At 38.6% G+C, this 18,664-nt stretch overlaps 1 protein-coding gene across 2 annotated transcripts; it reads left to right on the top strand.

The window, feature by feature from the left end:
- Positions 1-10,987: 10,987 nt before the first annotated feature.
- On the top strand, positions 10,988-18,159 carry LOC125245818 (gastrula zinc finger protein XlCGF57.1-like). 2 transcript variants are annotated; one of them, XM_048156598.1, is made up of 3 exons: positions 10,988-11,038; positions 11,633-11,782; positions 16,271-18,159. In XM_048156598.1, exons 2-3 carry the CDS (start codon positions 11,698-11,700, stop codon positions 17,689-17,691), a joined length of 1,506 nt encoding a protein of 501 aa, XP_048012555.1. In that variant the 5' UTR covers positions 10,988-11,038; positions 11,633-11,697; the 3' UTR covers positions 17,692-18,159. The 2 variants fall into 2 exon arrangements, with proteins under 2 accessions (XP_048012555.1, XP_048012554.1); XM_048156597.1 differs by lacking the exon at positions 10,988-11,038 and having other exon boundaries at positions 11,049-11,782.
- The last annotated feature ends 505 nt before the right edge of the window (positions 18,160-18,664 follow it).

Here is an 18,664-nt window from a genome sequence, read left to right as displayed (position 1 = left end):
CTGCATCAACGACAACGTTGAAGAATCCAACCTCTAACTTCCTAAGTGCATCACTGAAAGGCTCATCATGTGATTCATATGAGAAGTGGTGCTTTGTGGACCTCAGCCTTTTTTGTTTTAAAACAGCCTCCACATTCATATCTTCACAAATGTCTTTGGCCGCCATCTGTGCAGTCACAAAGCCACTTGCCCTGTAGCTCTCGCTCAGTCTTCTTCAAAAGACTCACAGCTAGGTCCACATGCATATTAGGAGACTGTATGAGTTTGCTGGCATGCTGTATTGCAGATATCATGTCATACCAAACAACCGTGCAGATGCTGAAGTGGTACGTCCCCACCTCCCCAGACAAAAGCTGGGCCTCAGCCTTTATAGCAGGGTCTTTGGTGTGGTCTCTCACCTCAATTAAAGCCTCTCTCATGGCAGCTCCCTGGTACCTCATGGGGTCGACACTCTTGACCTTGCTCTTCCACCTTGTTTCTGCCCACATCTTTAAGGTGATGCTCACATGATTCTTCAGCATGGCCCATCTTTGGGTGGAGGCTGAAAATAACATGTATAGCTTTTGCAGGACACCAAAGTAACTTATAGCATCAACAGATCCCTTAGCAGCATCACACAACTAAATTCAATGTGTGCGCCCCACATGGCACAAACAGAGCTCTGGGATTCTTTTCTAAAAGCCTGGCTTGAACTCCCTTATTTTTGCCTTTCATGTTTGCCCCGTTGTCATATGACTGTCCTCTGCAGTCTTCAAAAGGAATTCCCAACTCCTCAAGTCTCATCAGGATCATGGATGCCAAGTGCTGGCCTGTGGACTCCTCTGCCTTCAAAAATCCAATAAAATGTTCCTGATATGGGGCTTCTCCATTAGTGACACCACTCTAATGACCACTGACAACTGTTCTGTGTGGCTTATATCTGGGGTGCAGTCCAGAATTACTCAAAAAAACTTTGCCTGCTTGATGTCATTCACTATAGCTGTCAGGACACAGACGGAGGCAGAGAGGTAAGTGAACACAGATACAGTTTTATTGACGGAGCCACGAACACAGGTAAACAGTGGAAGTAGGTGAGTCAATATGATCAAGCACTTCTGAACAGAATCAGTACTAAGAGGATTGTGAATGAGTGGGTGGAGCATGATGATCCGGTGACGATGCGTTGACGATGTGTTGGTGTTGGCTGTGACTCCGTGACAATAGCTGATATGATTTTGCTGCTCAACAAATCAGTCAGCTCATTCATGATGGCCTAGGTAGCTGTTGTGACTTGCTGTTCCTCTTTCGACATGGTTAAGGTGATCTTTCATAATGGGATCAAACCTGGCCATAAGTTCGACCTCTTTGAGAAAATTCCCATTTGATGATGTAAACAGTGTTTCTGAGTGTTCATCGCTTCGTCATAGAAGAGTCCGGGAGCTGAATTGGAATGCCTGCAGTCCAGATCTTTCACCTATAGAGAAAAATACATCAAAGACAACCACAAACTCTTCAGCAGCTGGAAACCTCAGGCAAGAATGGGACCAAATTTCAACACCAAAACTCCAGAAACTTATAACCTCGATGCCCAGACGTCTTCAATCTGTTTTGAAAAGAGGAGATGCTACACTATGGTAAACATGCCCCCGTCCCAACTATTTTGAGACCTGTAGCAGGCATCAGATTTGATATGAGCTCATTTTGTTCATAAAATTGTAAAATTTCTCTGTTTAAACATTTGTTATGTTATCTATGTTCTATTGTGAATAAAATGTTGGCTCATGTGATTTGAAAGTCTTTTAGTTTTCATTTTATTCAAATTTAGAAAACGTCCCAACATTTCCCCAATTCTGATTGAAATTATGTATAGTAAAGAAAGGTCACATGTCTAACTTATCAGTCATAGCAGCAACATCTTAAATGTGTGCAAATTACATTTAACAAAAACTCCTCAAACTAGCAATTTATTGCTGAAAAAAATAGTGAAATGCAAACATTACTAAAAAGTGATGGTAAAGGAAAAACACCAGGTATGAAACCTTATATAACAACATATGGTCACATTTTAGTACCAATAGGTGCAATTAACTGTACAAATGCAGTGCTTTCAAACAAGAGTTTTCTATAAACTGTAAACTTTTCTATAAATCAACTTCTAAAAACTCAAGGCACATATTACAACTTGGCCAACTTATTTTATGTAAACATGGAAACATTTCAGTGCTTAGACCTGGTTTATCTTTAATGCGAAAGCATGCATTCCCAGTAGGTTAAGATGAGACACACATATGCCAAGAACATGTGCAGTATGCATAAGACATTTCAATAAAAACTTAACTACAATACTAGATAGTATAATAATAAAAAATATGCAAACAGCAGAATAATTGGTTACTTTTTTTTTTACAGTGCTGCAGTTACATTGTAATTACTCAAATAAGTACTGAGTACTATTAATTAACTACATGTACTTGCTATAGAGTTACAGTTAGGGTTAGGGTTTGGTTTAGGGTTAGTTACTTGTAATTATGCTTAAAGGTGCTATAGAGGATGTTTTCGACGACTGAGAAACCAAAGACTGTTACTGAGTTTTTGAAATGAGCGCATGCGTAAGAACAACCCCCCTCCTTCACAGCTCATTTCGAGGGAACGCCTCCCAAAACTCGAGTATTGGAACACGAGTGTTTGTTTATCACCAGCATCTGCTGTGTCGTGTTAGTGGATTCATTATGTTGGACTCACCGCAGGTAACTCATAATCTGCAGTTGTTACTCCTGACAAAAACATTGCATGCGGCACCTGTGGAGTGTGGAAAGTTACTGGAGCGCGCACGTCTCTCACAAGGAACGTAATGGCAGTGATTGACAAGCCAGAGGGCCAATCGTTTATGCGATGATCACACAAAAGATTGGCTGATGTTTTTAAGGCCCTACCTCGTGCACAGATGATGTATATTGATATTATTCCTTTCACCTAATAAATAGTCTTTTATCAGTAAAGACAGTTTCAAGTAATATTGGAAAAATGTATAAAACAAAACATCCTCTATAGCACCTTTAATTTACTGTTATTACTATAGTAAGTACATGTAGTAGTAACGTGTAACTACGGCACTGTAAAATAAAATGTTACCGAATAATTTATTTTTATTGTTACAACTGCCTTCTGTGAGACTGTACTTATAACTACAAACTGAGCCTCAAGAAAGAAAAACCACAAAGGAGTTTTCCATCATTCCTGAAGAACTTCAACCTGCAGGCGGGTGAGTACTTTATGGTTTAGCCTAGAATTGACTATCCTTACCCTACCTGAATAATCATAGTGTTAAAGGCTGTTTTATGGTGCATCTCTAAACACCTTTACCTTATTCTTTATTATTCTCAGGTTAGGTAAGTAAGTTAAATCTGATCTAAATTATAAGCATTTTAAAATACAATCAGATAGAAGACTTTTCCGGGGTCTGTTCAGGTTCAACGACTTAAATTAATGAGGCCAAGTTTAGTTATAAAGTTATAAGTTCATTTATTTATTACAATTAGTATTTCTAGCATTACATATATTTTACAAACATTCTATACAAGTAATTAAATAAAGTATAAATATCAAATAGTTCTTCAGTCACGGGGATATAAGCGATGGAGGCAACATCAGCGATGGTTCTGGTGCTGGAGAAGCTCTTCAGGTGCGAAGCAGCCTCTGCTGTTTTCACGTTTCAGCCTTTTATAGACAATCTGACTTCTTGAGGTCATCTTCTTTGGAATACCCCTCATCTGAGTCTATATATAAAAGCCTTGTCTCTTTGTTCCATGGACTCTTCTTCTTTGCTGTGTCCTGCTCTTCTTCTTCAAGACGGTAATAATCAACGGTAATAACTGCCTTTCTTACTAATACTTGCTATTTCCTTACTATTCTACTAGCATGCTCTTTATTAAACATTTTTACAAAAAACAGTTGTCTTTCTTAACATGCAGCCACCATGAAGTTATCTTTTCTCTTTATAAACAGCCATCATGAACAGTTACCTTTTCTCTTTATAAACATCTATCCCAATAAATGTGTAATGAGTCAGGTTTGATATTCTCTGTTTCTCTTTCTCCTATCATTACTGCTACTTAGTAGTCTGGGTAAACCCAGCCTGATCTGCCGGCGATTTGATTTCGCCCGGCAACTCAGTCTGGAAACCCATACATTCAATTCTGCTGCATCTCTTACATTTTTGCGGGAACCAATCACAGACTGGCTTATCCACCTTGCTCGCTATTGGCGGGTATAACACGATGACGATAGAGAAGCGACGGCAAGCAGTTTTCAAACTCAATCTGATCTACCCGTCACTCCAATATAACAATGCACAATCACAGTGACGCCGATTGTGTTAAGCATTTACCTTATCTCAGAGAAATGTAGCAGAGCGTTGATCAGTCTCTTCATAGGAAGATTAAAAACGGCGAAAGCCAATTGATGACACACGACAATTCTCTGCTGTTATTTTGGTGGTTTGCTTCACGATGTGAGTACAGGACTCTTTTACTTCAATGCCCCTTGTTGGTAGACAATATTTTTATTATTTGCTCTATATGTTTCATCTCCTGCTTCTTGAATCTCGCGCCACCTGAGCTGACTGGAATTATTTTTGGTTGTCATGACAATGACGTAGTTTAGGGCGGCTATATTCCGCGTTCATTTACACTGAACCAGAACAGTATCAGACTCGCCTTTTAACCTCTCGACGATGCTGAATGACTTATTTAGTTTAGCAATATTGCTCGAGTGGGTGTAAATACCACTCGCTTTCATGTTTTTGGCACAACCTGCAAAAATCGCTCGATGCCATTGCTGCTTCTGCAAACCGCGGATCAATGCTACAAACTAAACCTGCGTCTCAATCAGCTCCCTAGTTCCCTAGGTCGTGAATCAGTATATCATGAAAGTGAATGTGGCTGATTCCCTGATCAGTGCCCTGACTACTGAACTAGGGAGCTGATTGAGACACACTGGAGTTTTCGCATCGCTCTGCAAAGTACGTCACCCGGATCGTTGATCTGATTGGTTGAAGGACTATCCAATTGCGTGACTAATGCTCGTTGATCACGCCTCTTGTGCAGTAGGAAATACATACAGACTCTCCAGACCAATGTTCAATTTTAAATTGAGCTTGGTCTGGTGATAGCCAGACTAGCTACTTAGACTCAGCTGTTCGTTATTGCAATCAGCACTCGCGCTGATCATCTCCACACCTGTTCTTTCTCTACTCTAATTTTCTCTGCTACTTTACTCTGCTGTTCTCTCGACTCTTTGCCAGATTATTACGTATTCTCAGTCTTGTTTGTATTGTCCAGCCGTATACGTCCAGGGCTGGGTAGGTTAGTTTTAAAATGTATTTCACTACAGATTACAAAATACATGCTTTAAAAAGTAATTTGTAATGTATTTTGTTAGATTACCCAAGTTCTGTAACTTAAACTAAATACTTTAGAATACTTTGGAATACTATAAGTATGTAACACACAAAAAAAAGGTAATTATAAGTTTTTCTCACAATTCTGACTTTTTTCTCAGAATTGCATGATATGAAGTTGCAATTGTGAGTTATAAAGTCATAATTCTGAGATATAAACTCACATTTTGCAAGAAAAGAAGTCAGAATTGTGAGATTTCTAGCAATTGCGAGAAAAAAGTCTTTTAATCACGCAATTCTGACTTTATAACTTGCATTTACAAGTTTATATCTTGCAATTCTAAGAAAAAAGTTAAGAACTGTCAGATGTAAACTCGCAATTGCAAGGAAAAAAGTCAGAATTGTGAGATAAAAAGTTGCAATTACCATTTTTTTTTTACAGTTACAAGGGACTCCCAAAAAACTATCGCAAAACATGAAAACAGTCGTGGATTATCAGGTAATGACAGGACAAGATTCAAGTGTATATACATTTTTGAATGGGGCAATTTTTATAAATTCGGTCATTTTGTCTTGTGGAATAGCATATTTTATGTGAAATAGCTTATTCAGGACAGTACTAAATAAAAATAACTTGCAATTCTTATTTGGTTAAAATTATTGAAATGTTGCAAAAGGGGAATGAAATTTATGAGCAGAAATGTAGCTGATGCTTTTGCAGACTGTCGGAGTCAGAGAATCACCAATTGCTTTTTGCATGAATTACCCGTCACAGTTTACATTAATGTTTAAATGAAATTCAAAATAATCACTTTGGTAATCTAAAATACTTTTCAAATGTAACTGTAATTTGATTACCACCCATTTAAAATGTAACTGTAATGAAATACAGTTACTCAAATTTTGTATTTTAAATATGTAAATAAGTTACATGTATTTCGTTACTCCCCAACCCTGTATACGTCATACCTGTTCTCTGCCTAGTCTCCCTGCTGCCTGAGATCGCTTGATCACCTGGTTCGGGACTGAGTTACCGCTTTGTCGTGAGCCCTCTGTCAAGCTCGGGACTCCTCTTCAGTTAGTTTTGGACTTTAAGTTCCCCAACTGCGTGCACTCAAGACGTTGGTGCTCGGCAGACTGCCTGTGTTTCATTATATTATTAATAAACTGTTTCTGTTCCTGCCATTCGCTTCTGGGTCCTCCGTCCTTACCTGACAGAATAATCTGGCCAACATGGACTCTGCGAAACAGGCACCCATTTGCTCCGCTGTCGAGTTGCAGGGGGCTATGTTGGGCAGACACGAGCGAGGACAAGCTGTCTGCTGCTATGCAGAACCTCGCCGCCCAGGTCACAGATTTGAACACGCCTTCATTATCTCCAGTGGGATCAGCCGACCTCACCGACCTTCAGCTGTGCCGCCGATCCCAGAGTTAACAACCCTTCTCGTTATCCGGGTGAGCCCACGGAATGCAGAGCGTTTCTATCCCAGTGTGAGGTTGTGTTCTCCCTTCAGCCTTCCACCTACGCAGAGGACCGTGCCAAGGTCGCTTTTGTCATTTCACTGTTGTCTGGGAGAGCGAGTGACTGGACAACGGCCGTCTAGGAATCGGACGTGGCATGCTGTGAGAGGTTTGCCTTATTCAAGGAGGAGATGACCAAGGTTTTCGATCGGTCAGTCTACGGACGTGAGGCTATGCCATTGAGTTCCGCACATTAGCTGCCACATGTGAGTGGAATGAACCTGCCTTGATCGCACGCTTTTTGGAGGGTTTAAACTCCGACCTTAAGGATGAGATTTATGCTCGAGATTTTCCCGCTCTTTGTGGAATGGAAGGACATGAGAGAAGTGTTGATGTGCTCCTCCTTCCACTTGACCAATGGAAATGAGACCGTCCAGAGGAGGGTAAAATTGGTTGAGGGTCAATGGACCTAAATGATCATTGTTCCCATTCCTATTGCAGTGTCCGACTACAACGTGAGTATAATTGTTTAGTGGTGTTGGGGAAAAATTGCAAAGGTGTTCATTGGACTTTTATGTTTGCTTTCCATACAGGAACATGGGAAGGAGTGGATGTGTCCGATACCTTCATCAGATACTATTCTGTACCCCGCAAAACCTGAAAGTGGTACCGCTCACTTTTTAATCACTTAGTGGATATTGCAGTGGTAAACGCCTTCATCATCCACCAGCAACTGGCTGCACTCCAAAACAAGAGGGCAAAATAACAAGGAATTCTGGGAAGCTCTAGTCCTGGAGCTTACTGATTTGGTGCTTCCTCCTGCTGCTGTTTCTGATTCTCACCAGTCAGCAGGACATGTAGGACACACTCCAAAGTACATCACATCTTCTAGTACTATTAGAAGATGCAGAATGTGGTAAATGGATGTAAATAGTTGCATACAGTTGTCTGAATAGTTTGGCATTTTCATTCCAATAATAGCGCTTCAGTACATTTTTGTTGTGTTTTATTCGTATATCAGTAGCAATTATGCTATGTTCTATGTTATACCTTGTTTATAATGTTTTAAATTATATTCAAAGTACAATGCTTTGAATAAAAAAAATATTAATGAATGTTGTGGTGTGAGGTCTAGTGGTAAGAGTCAACAATGGGGAATCAATGAGCGGTTAACCACTTAAAATTTAAAGTGTTCTCCCAAAAATGAAATTTCTGTCATTAATTACTCACCCTCATGTCGTTCCACACCTGTAAGACCTTCGTTCATCTTTGGAACCCAAATTAAGATATTTTTGATGAAATCCAAGGGTATCTTAACCACACATCTGCAGCAAAGTCATTGCACCTCTTGAGGTCTAGAAAGGCATTAAAGACATCATCCACATGACTGCAGTGGTTCAATCTTAATGTTACGAAGTGATGAGAAAACTTGTTGTGCGCAATAACAAAACACAAATAACGACTTTATTCAACAATTTCTTCTCTTCTGTGTCAGTCTCTCATGCAGTTGACATAGTGAATGCAGTGCAGAGCTTCCGTGTTCTACCTCAGATCGCCGACTCATTATTGGCCAATACTGAGCCGCCATTTGTACGTAAACACTGAAGCTCTGCAATGAAAATAGCATAGCAGTATGACAGAGGACAGATGAATTTGATGAATAAAGTTATTTTTGTTTTGTTTTTTACATAAAAAGTATTCTCTTCGCTTCATAATATTAAGGTTGAACCACTGTAGTCACGTTGACAATTTTAACAATGTCTTTAGTACATTTCTGGACCTCAAAAGGTGCAATGATGTTTCTGCCTGTAGCCAGGTTTCCATCCAAGGATTTTTTTAGTGATATAGCTGATGAAAATGCCATTTGTCGATAAAATTTCGACACAAAATGTCGACACAATATTTTTTCGTTTATCTTTAGCGTATAAATTCTATGTCGATACTTCAAATGTCGAAAAAATTGGTTTGGAAACACGTTTTGTCGAGAAAAAGGGCTTTAACGCAAATAAATTTGTTGTCACATGACAGAATTGGCCTATAGCCTGCAGCATCCACGTTTGTGGTGTTGCTCCCGTTAAAGCACCATTTCTCTGTAGGCTAGTTTAAAATGCATCACACAAGGAAAATCTCTGCAGCTCGACAACGGTGACAAAAAGAAAGGTAAAACAAAATACAGAAATGTTACTTCTGTATCTGAATAAATAAAAGTGCTGTCATAAAATTTTTTGATTTCATGATCAGAAGTGGTTCTATGCTAAATGAAAATCAACATGACATTTGTAAATAAAATAATTTTAAAAGTGCAATTTATTAATAGGCTATAGAATTTTATCTCAAATAAATTAGGAAAATAAAGTGGTTGGAAAATAAAGCTCTAATAGAAGCTCTAACGTGACAATAAGCCTCAGTTTAGCTAATTCAGACAATTTAAAAAAAGTTAAATACGCAAATAAAATGTTTACAGCTGCATCTGTCTCTGAGAGAAAAAAAAATCAACAGCAATTTTTTTTTTTTTGCTTTGAATGATCTGAATGCATTCTCGGATGCGTCAAACCGCGACTGGCTTGACTGCATGTTCAAGGCGTTAAAGATTGTTGCAATATGCTCCACTTCACCACCTTCTTCTTATATTTCATATTTAATAACATTATATGTGAAAATAAGTAGTAGCCTACTGATGAATTTCAATTGTCTCATTACTCTGTACATTTTACAAATATTCTGGATGCAAAATATAGCTATGAATTTGCGATATACGCAAAATTCTGTATGGAAACGGCTCAAGAGCAGATTTTTTTTTGTGATACAAGAAAACATTTGCGACAATGTTTTTTTTTTTTTGGATGACATCATCACGCAAACAATTTTATCGTTAAAAGGCCAATTGGATGGAAACAGCCTTGAGGTGGTAAATTTCGCAAATATTTTTTTGCGCATATTTGCTTTGTCGATAAAAAAACATTGCAAAAACTCGATGGAAACTTGGCTTATGTGTGGATCAGATGCCCTCGGATTCCATTAAAATATCTTAATTTGTGTTCCGAAGATGAACGAAGGTTTTACGGGTTAAGCCGAGTTCAGACTGCACGATTTTCAAAGAAGTCGGGTCATTGTTCTTTTCACACTGCATGACTATCTTGGCCAGCATTCAGTCGCTGCTGTGTTCAAACTGCACGATGGATCGGCGACAGAAGGTTTCACACTGCGTGACTTTACAATAGGAAGAATCGCCGACAACTCTGTCTGGCACGCAAACTACGTTTCACAACCAAACACACGCGAGATGTGACAAGGAAACAACGCGATATCACGCGTGCAGGACCAGAGTTATTATTATTATTATTAAAAACGGTAGCCCGCAAGAAGCTTGAAATACGAGTTGCCTGTGCGCTGATTTGCAGCGAATATAAGAAAAAGAAAAGAAAATATGGAGGAGGAAATGGTTGGGGAGACTGTGGATTGTGTGTTTCTGCAACGAGAGTTGGAGGTAAATACATAACTTTTCAATGTGCTGCTGTTGCGGATGGTCAAGCAAATGTTTGTGTTTTGTTTCCGTTTGATAGAATTGTAATGTTTATGTGAATGAAGCCATGCTTGCTGATGTTGTGGTCTATAACTCCTCCCCGAACTCCCCGCTGCTCTGTATCTTGCTCTCTCATTGGCTGTCGGTCATCGCCGATGTAGTTTTCAGTCAGAACACTTTTCACACAGCAGGATTTTGAATCGCTGACAGGTCCAGATATTTAGCATGCCAAATATCTCACGGGCGTCGGCGACTCGTCGGCGATTCTCTCAGATCGCGTCTTTGCTCATTCACACTGCGTGATTGTCACTCGCGTGAACGAGCACCGATTTGCCTGTGATTTCGGGCATTTGTCGGCGATTTCTCAAAACCTGTCGGCGAGCCAAAATCGGGGCTAAAATCGTGCAGTCTGAACTCGGCATTAGGAACGACATGAGGGTGAGTAATTGATAGAATTTTCACTTTTGGGTAAACTAACTCTTTAAGCATATTGATTTTTTTTTTAAATATTTGAATATTTTATATATATAATATATAAGATTTGAAGATGCTTTTTAAATGGGTGCACATTTCTCTGCACTTTTGAGATTTTATACAGTAGCGTGAATAAGACTTTTATTTTGGCGTGGCGATATGACGTCATAAGGCAGCATCTGTTGTGATTCAGCTGAAGAAAGGTTTGTGGTTTTATATTTAAATAAATGCAAACGGTTTAGTTAAGTTTATAGATTTGACAAGTTATGTTAAATGTTTATATATTATTTAATGTAACATTGTAAGGCTTTATTTAACATTAACGTTATTTTTGTGAGTAAACAGCATCCACACACGAGTAACAGAAAAAGCATGTCTCGTTTTGATTCGTGAATCATTTTATCATAAACACGAATTCGGTCACTGGCGAACAGTGATGGAGAAAAACTCCACATAATGACTGAATTATCATCGCACGCTGACGACACATGCTGGTCAAAACAGTGTAAATGCAACAGAAACACAAACATGTCATGACAAAGTTATACAAACCAACTGCTTTTGAAGCATAATGTATCATTAAATAGCAATGTAAAGCATACATGCCTAAATATAAACCTACTATATAAATTGTGTTATGTCATTAATTTGCAGAGCTAATTTTGAGTGTTTTTGGCTAATCAGGTCATTCAAGGCCATTAACTCTCACTCTGACTACTAAACTAATGAGCTGATTGAGACATACCCTTTTGGTTTATTTTTCTTTCTGTTAATTATTCTCTTCTTAAACATGACAGAGTGTCCAAACACACTGAAAAACTCCTGGTGAAGCGACTGCGATCCATGTGACACTATTATAAAGATGGCATTTATTAAAGAAGAAAGTGAAGACATGAAGATTGAAGAAACATTCAGAGTGAAACAAGAAGATACTGAGGGACAAACAGGTTGGTTTACAAAAACAATATTATTATAATGACATATTAACATATCTGAACACAACAGCAATACATATTCATTGAATCAAGAAATATTAAGTCATACACCTGCTTGCTAATTAAATAAAACATTTCTCCCACTGACAGCTTGTTCTTTTAAATGTCTTTGTTGGGTAAATAACAAACTGCAACATATTAGTTTAAATCAAACTGTTTGAATGTTTGTGAGTAACACAAACAGTTCAAATTAAAGACGCACATTGTGCACTAAAGGAGGTAACTGTTGTAAGTTTAACATCTTCTATAAAGCTCAATGCAAATGTTGTAACTGCAGCATTATAAGTTGATCTAGGATGAGAGTTTCTTCTCCTGAATTCCATGTAGCAGCAACACATGTGGATTTTCTTTACATTAAAGGGTTAGTTCACCCAAAAATGAAAATTCTGTCATTTATTACTCACCCTCATGCCGTTCCACACCCGTAAGACCTTCGTTAATCTTCGGAACGCAAAATAAGATATATTTGTTGAAATCCGATGGCTCCATGAGGCTTGCAGAGGAAGCAATGACATTTCCTCTCTCAAGATCCATTAATGTACTAAAAACATATTTAAATCAGTTCATGTGAGTACAGTGGTTCAATATTAATATTATAAAGCGACGAGAATATTTTTGGTGTGCCAAAAAAACAAAATAACGACTTATATAGTGATGGCCGATTTCAAAACACTGCTTCATGAAGCTTCAGAGCGTTATGAATTAGTGTGTCGAATCAGCGGTTCGGAGCGCCAAAGTCACGTGATTTCAGCAGTTTGGCAGTTTGATACGTGTTCCGAATCATGATTCGATACGCTGATTCATAACGTCCGAAGCTTCCTTCTCTTTAGGTCAATTTCATGATGTCATTATTTAATTTAGCTTCCCTCAATTTTCTGAGCTCCACGAAAAACAAACCCAAAGAAACATTTCTACATGTGAATCAAGAAGCTAATAAACACAGTTACGATAGTATATGGATTGTGTGTGATGCAAAAATTTGAGGTAATGAGATCCAGGCAGCCAATTACGCCTATGTAACATTCTTTATTTATTAGATTCAAACTTAAAATAGCACAAGAACTTTTAATTGATAATAAAAAGTTTAATGAAACCAACAGGTATGACAACCATTAAAAACCTAACATCTACAATTAGAAGATTCTGAATTCTGAGTATAGTAACCTGCCAGAAAAACATAGAAGTGGCGCCACGAGAGACAGCAAGAGGCGAGTAAAGATAAGAGTAAGGGTACCAGTCGAATTAACAGGTCAGTTATATACCTTAAGCATACATCATACCCTCAAGGTCTGTTTGGATAGATAAGAGAGGCCAGCTTGAACTTTTCTGTTGTTTTGGACAATTTGAAGAATTTATGACATTTTATGGCTTATTGCTATCAAGCCCGTTATTTTCATGTGATTTGGTGTATTACCATATCAATTAAAGGTGCTAAAGAGGATGTTTTGTTTTATACATTTTTGCAATATTACTTGAAACTGTCTTTACTAACTGATAAAAGACTATTTATTAGGTGTACCGAAAGGAATAATATTAATATACATCATCTGTGCACGAGGTAGGGCCTTAAAAACATCAGCCAATCGTTTACGCGATCATCGCGTAAACCAGTGCTTCCCAAACTGTGGGCCGCGGCCCCCCGGTGGGCCGTAGCGGTATTGCAGGGGGGCCGTGGATAGGCTAAATCAAGATATTAAAATAATTAAAAAAATTAAAATATTATAATTGTTCTGAAATGTGATTTCTTCCCTCCTTATTACACAAACATAAAACATATAAAAACATTATTTTTTCACATTATAGCGAGGTGAGATACATTACTTATTTTCAAACTGACGTCAGTTGCTTAGCAGGAATTCACAGTTGGTCACAATTAACCTCCAATTCAATAATGCCACGGTGGAGCAGAGGATGACAATAACCCAATAACAGACCTAACTGCACTTCAAGTAAATGTAAAACTAGTAAGTAGCTACAGCGAGGAGTACATGTATCCTGAACCTGAAAAGTTCATTTGCAAAAACCGATAAACTCCATTTTTAAAGAAAGAAAGAAAGAAAGAAAGAAAGAAAGAAAGAACTGACTGCTGTGCGTGTGCATTAGGCTATTCTCCACATAGACTATAGCACGTTCTGAACTCAAAATCCGTTTTGTCAAAAAGCCGGTATTTTAGTCAAAGCTGACTAAAAGTGATCGAGGATTTATAATTTCGACTCCTGCAAGTCCTTGTACACCTTACACGACTTTTACATGCTGAACCCTTGTTTGTCCTTTTGCGTTTGTGTATGTGTGCGCGCGCGTGTATGCAGAAGTGCGTGGATGCGTGTGTGTATGTGTGCCGATGTTAGCGTGTTTGTGTGCACGTGTGTTTGAGTGCGTTTTAAATTACTTGGTTTTGTTTAACTCTGAAACATGAAATGTGGAGTTGTTTTTGCCAAAAAACCACTGTTGGAGTTATCTGCTTTTGCTAAAACTTTTAATTTTTTTATTTATTTTATTTTTTACATACTTTTAATTTTGTAAGTTAATTGTATTTTTTGGAGTTATTACTTAATCAAAACAACCCAACTGCAGTTTGATTGATAAAAAACATGATTTGTGAGAATTCATAAAAACGGAGTTATCTGTTTTTGCAAATGAACTCTTCAAATATATTTGTAAAGAATGTTTACGTCATCTTTCACAGGAATATAAAAATATTACATTTTATGGTAGTTCTCATAATTCACAAGAAATTCTTACAAACTGGTTAATAAATGTTGATAATTTTGTGCAAAGAGACTTTATTAAATATATCTAATATACAAATATATTTGTATATTAGATATATTTAATAAAGTATATATATATATATATATATATATATATATACTACTGATCTATATATTTGTTTATAATGGACGGGGCGGGGCGGGGGGGGGGGGGGGGGTCGTGGAGCTTTTGCTATGTTTTTGGGGGGGCCTTACCACTCTGAAGTTTGGGAAACTCTGGCGTAAACGATTGGCCCTCTGGCTTGTCAGTCACTGCCATGACGTTCCTTGTGAGAGACCTGCGCGGCTGCGCGCTCCAGTAACTTTCCACACTCCACAGGCGCTGCATGCAATGTTTTTGTCAGGAGACAGGAGTAACAACTGCAGATTATGAGTTACCTGTGGTGAGTCCGACATAATGAATCCACTAACACGACACAGCGAATGCCGGTGGTAAACACTCGTGTTCCAGTACGAGTGTTTATGAGTTTTGGGAGGCGTTCCTTCGAAGGAGGGGGGTTGTTCTTACGCATGCGCTCATTTCAAAAACTCAGTAACAGTCTTTGGTTTCTCAGTCGACGAAAAGATCCTCTTTAGCACCTTTAAGGATGCTTACATTATAAATGCTAAGCAGGTGTAGTGATTACTATTAGCCGCTTAAAATGCTGTACTTAAAATTATATGACTAAAATACAGTCTTGAAATCAATTCCAATAGATTCCAGAACCAGGAATTGGAAACAGACTCGATTCCAAAAATTAAGGAAACAGCCCTAACTGCTGCTCCACACAAACTCATTTGGTGTGAGTTTGTGCCACTTAACCACAAGGTGCGCAAACATTTACCCTGATTTGTAATGAAAATAGTTTATAGATCAGCACTTACGAAAATGTACCATGGTTTTACCATGTACTGTGCTGTAGTAAGTGTTTAATTTCTGTTTTGCAAAAAAACAGATAAGAGTATTTTCCTTGGTTAGATTATGACTAGTGTTTACTCTAAAATACTGCTTTAACAGGAATAGCACAAAGGTGTGTGTGACTGACCTGCTAACCTTTGGAAAATCTTTAACATTAATAATGTTATTCTACCGCTACGTAATTTGAAAGCTAGCTTGCATGTTCACCAGGCATTTAAGTCGACAATGCTTAGATTATCGGTTGTCTTTCATAGAAATGCTGATTGTGAGAGGGTTTTCAGTCTCGTTACAAAAAACAAGACCCATAACAGAGCCAACCTGAACATTGACATAAGTGCCTTGGTGAAAAGAAAGGTGAGCATGGCTGCAAAGAAGACTGTCTTGTCACGTGGAAAGCTTTAGTGATGCTCTTCTCAGAAAGGTCAAGTCAGCAAGCTATGAGACAAAGCAGTCAAGAGCAAGTGCGACTGTAAGCAGAGGTGATGAATGATGCAAAATTCTCAAAAGCAGATTATTCATACATGCGCACAAATGGCTGCCTCTTCCTAAATGTAAATATGTCTTTTAATTAAGAGTTTTTCTGAAATATGTGACTGCATTGTTTTTTTCACAACAAATTTATATGTTGAAAAATTTTAGAATATATATGAACTCCCCCCATCTCCTCAAACCCTGTGTCCCATCCCGTCACAATGATGGTACTCATTTTTTTTTTCCAAGGTTGGCAGGTCTGCACTGGTGTTAATTTGCATTTGTCTCTTTTCACCTTAGACCTGATGCCGCTGAAAGATGAGAATCAAGAACTCAATGAAGTGGAAGATAAAAATCAGTTTGAGAAACATCATGATTTCATGACTGGAGAAAAATCTACACAGACTGAAAAGATCTCACGAAAAAGACCTCAAAAGACCAAATCTAACATTTCTAATTTAACACAAAAACAAAACCTTGATGTCCACAAAAGAGTTCACTCTGGAGAGAAGCCTTTCACCTGCAAACTGTGTGGGAAGAACTTCTCACGAAAAGACAGTCTTAAGAATCACATGAGAATTCACACTGGAGAGAAGCCGTTTGTATGTGGTCAGTGTGGAAAGAGTTTCAGATGTAAAGAAAAGCTTACTTACCACATGAAGTCTCACTTATATGAGAACTGTTTTAAATGTCATCATTGTGGAAAGAGTTTCACAGACAGGAAACTCCTTAAGAATCATGTAAAAACTCATACTGGAGAGAAACATTTCTTGTGTCATCAGTGTGGAAAACATTTCAGATTCAGTAAAAACCTTAAGACTCACATGAGAATCCACACTGGAGAGAGGCCTTTCACATGCGATCACTGCGGAAAGAGTTTCTGTCATAAGGTAAGCCTCAAAAATCACATGAACGTTCACACTGGAGAGAAGCCATTCACATGTGATCACTGTGGAAAATGTTTTGTGTATAAAACAACACTTAATGCCCACATGAGACTTCACACTGGAGAGAATCCTTTCACCTGCAAACTCTGTGGAAAGAGCTTCTCACTAAAAGGAAATCTGAAGACTCACATGAGAATTCACACTGGAGAGAAACCGTTCATATGTGTTCAGTGTGGAATAAGTTTCAGACGTAAAGAAACCCTTTATACCCACTTGAGAAATCACACTGGAGAGAGCTCTTATATCTGCAAACTGTGTGGGAAGAACTTCTCAAGAAAAGGAAATCTGAAGACTCACATGAGAAGTCACTCTGGAGAAAAGCCGTTCACATGTGATCAGTGTGGAAAGAGTTTCGGACGTAAAGAAACACTTAATTACCACACGAAGATTCACTCAAAAGATAACAGTTTTATATGTCATCAGTGTGGAAAGTGTTTCACAGACAGCAATCATCTTAAGAGGCATGTTGTAAGTCACACTGGAGAGAAGCCTTTCATGTGCCATCACTGTGGAAAGACTTGTAAAAACAAAGCAATCCTTGAGGTTCACATAAGAATTCACTCTGGAGAGAAGCCTTTCACCTGTCCTCAGTGTGGAAAGAGTTTCACACTTAAAGGGAACCTTCAGTCTCACATGAGAGTTCACTCTGGAGAGAGGCCTTTCAAGTGTCTTCAGTGTGAAAAGAGTTTCAGATTTAAAGGAAACCTTAACAATCACATGAGGCTTCACATGTCTTCAGTGGGAGAAGAATTACATATATCCACAGAGACCTGAAACTTCAAAATCATCTTGGAAAGAAATTGCAATTTTCAGGGCCTGGGTAAAGAGGTTTAAGAAATCAAGAAATATTCCTCGTTTAGAATACTCCATATTCATCAGCATAAGATTCATGTGCATATGCACGTGTTGTGAAAGTTTTCATGAGGAGTTAAAAGGTGTGTATAAATACAAAGAGAGTACACAATTATTAGTGAATGAGACCCATTGTCCTGTCTGGACGATCCCTGGTTGTTTAAACGTTCTTTGATTTAAGAATTACGGAAGCCTCTGCTCTTAAGAACCTTCAATGCTTCAACACAATCTTGCTTCTGAGCTCTGCAGGCAGTTCCTTTAAAGCCCGATACACACCAAGCCGACGAACTAGTGGCGACGAAAGCAGACTGTGGGGTTGGCTCATGTCAGCAGCGTCTGTGTCCAAAGTTGGCCTGACACACCAAACCAACGCTCAACAGCCAACGGCCAAGTAGCACGTCCGTTCTGCACCTGCGTAAGAAGAAATGCCTTTCCGTACCAGCGGGTGAACAGCAGAATGATCAGATGGCTCGACTGACCGACGAGCTCCGACGCTGATTCAACATGTCAAATCGGCCAAAAAAAAGCTGACAAGGACCAACTTCAGCCGACAGTGCGGAACACACTGAGAAAACTTAGTCGGCCGACGAACAAAAACTGCCCGATGGCCGACTGTCAGCTTGGTGTGTTCTGGGCTTAACCGTAATGGCTTGGCTCCTGCTCTGATATGCATTTTCACCTTTTTAGACCTTTTGTACATGGGTATGTGCCTTTCCCAATGCAAATATTCCAGTCAAAGCATAGAAACATCTCAATGGTGATCTAGAGAAATTAGATGCATCGGAGCTAAGCCTCAACAGCAAAGGATCTGAAAATATATGTGATATTACAGTTTGTTCTTTTTAATACATTTGCAAAGTTTTAACAAACCTAGTTTGTTTTTTCATTATAGGTT

Source organism: Megalobrama amblycephala, linkage group LG14 (assembly GCF_018812025.1).
Source record: "Megalobrama amblycephala isolate DHTTF-2021 linkage group LG14, ASM1881202v1, whole genome shotgun sequence".
NCBI lineage: Eukaryota > Metazoa > Chordata > Actinopteri > Cypriniformes > Xenocyprididae > Megalobrama > Megalobrama amblycephala.
Note: the sequence above shows the minus strand (reverse complement) of the source record. Positions and strands in the feature narration are given on the sequence as shown.

What these genes read in the sequence shown, in the direction of transcription:
- LOC125245818 (XM_048156598.1), top strand. Translation starts at nt 11,698, where the DNA reads ATGGCATTTATTAAAGAAGAAAGTGAAGACATGAAGATTGAAGAAACA. An exon ending in AGATACTGAGGGACAAACAG is followed by an intron (nt 11,783 to 16,270) that starts GTTGGTTTACAA and finishes TTTTCACCTTAG; the next exon opens with ACCTGATGCCGCTGAAAGAT.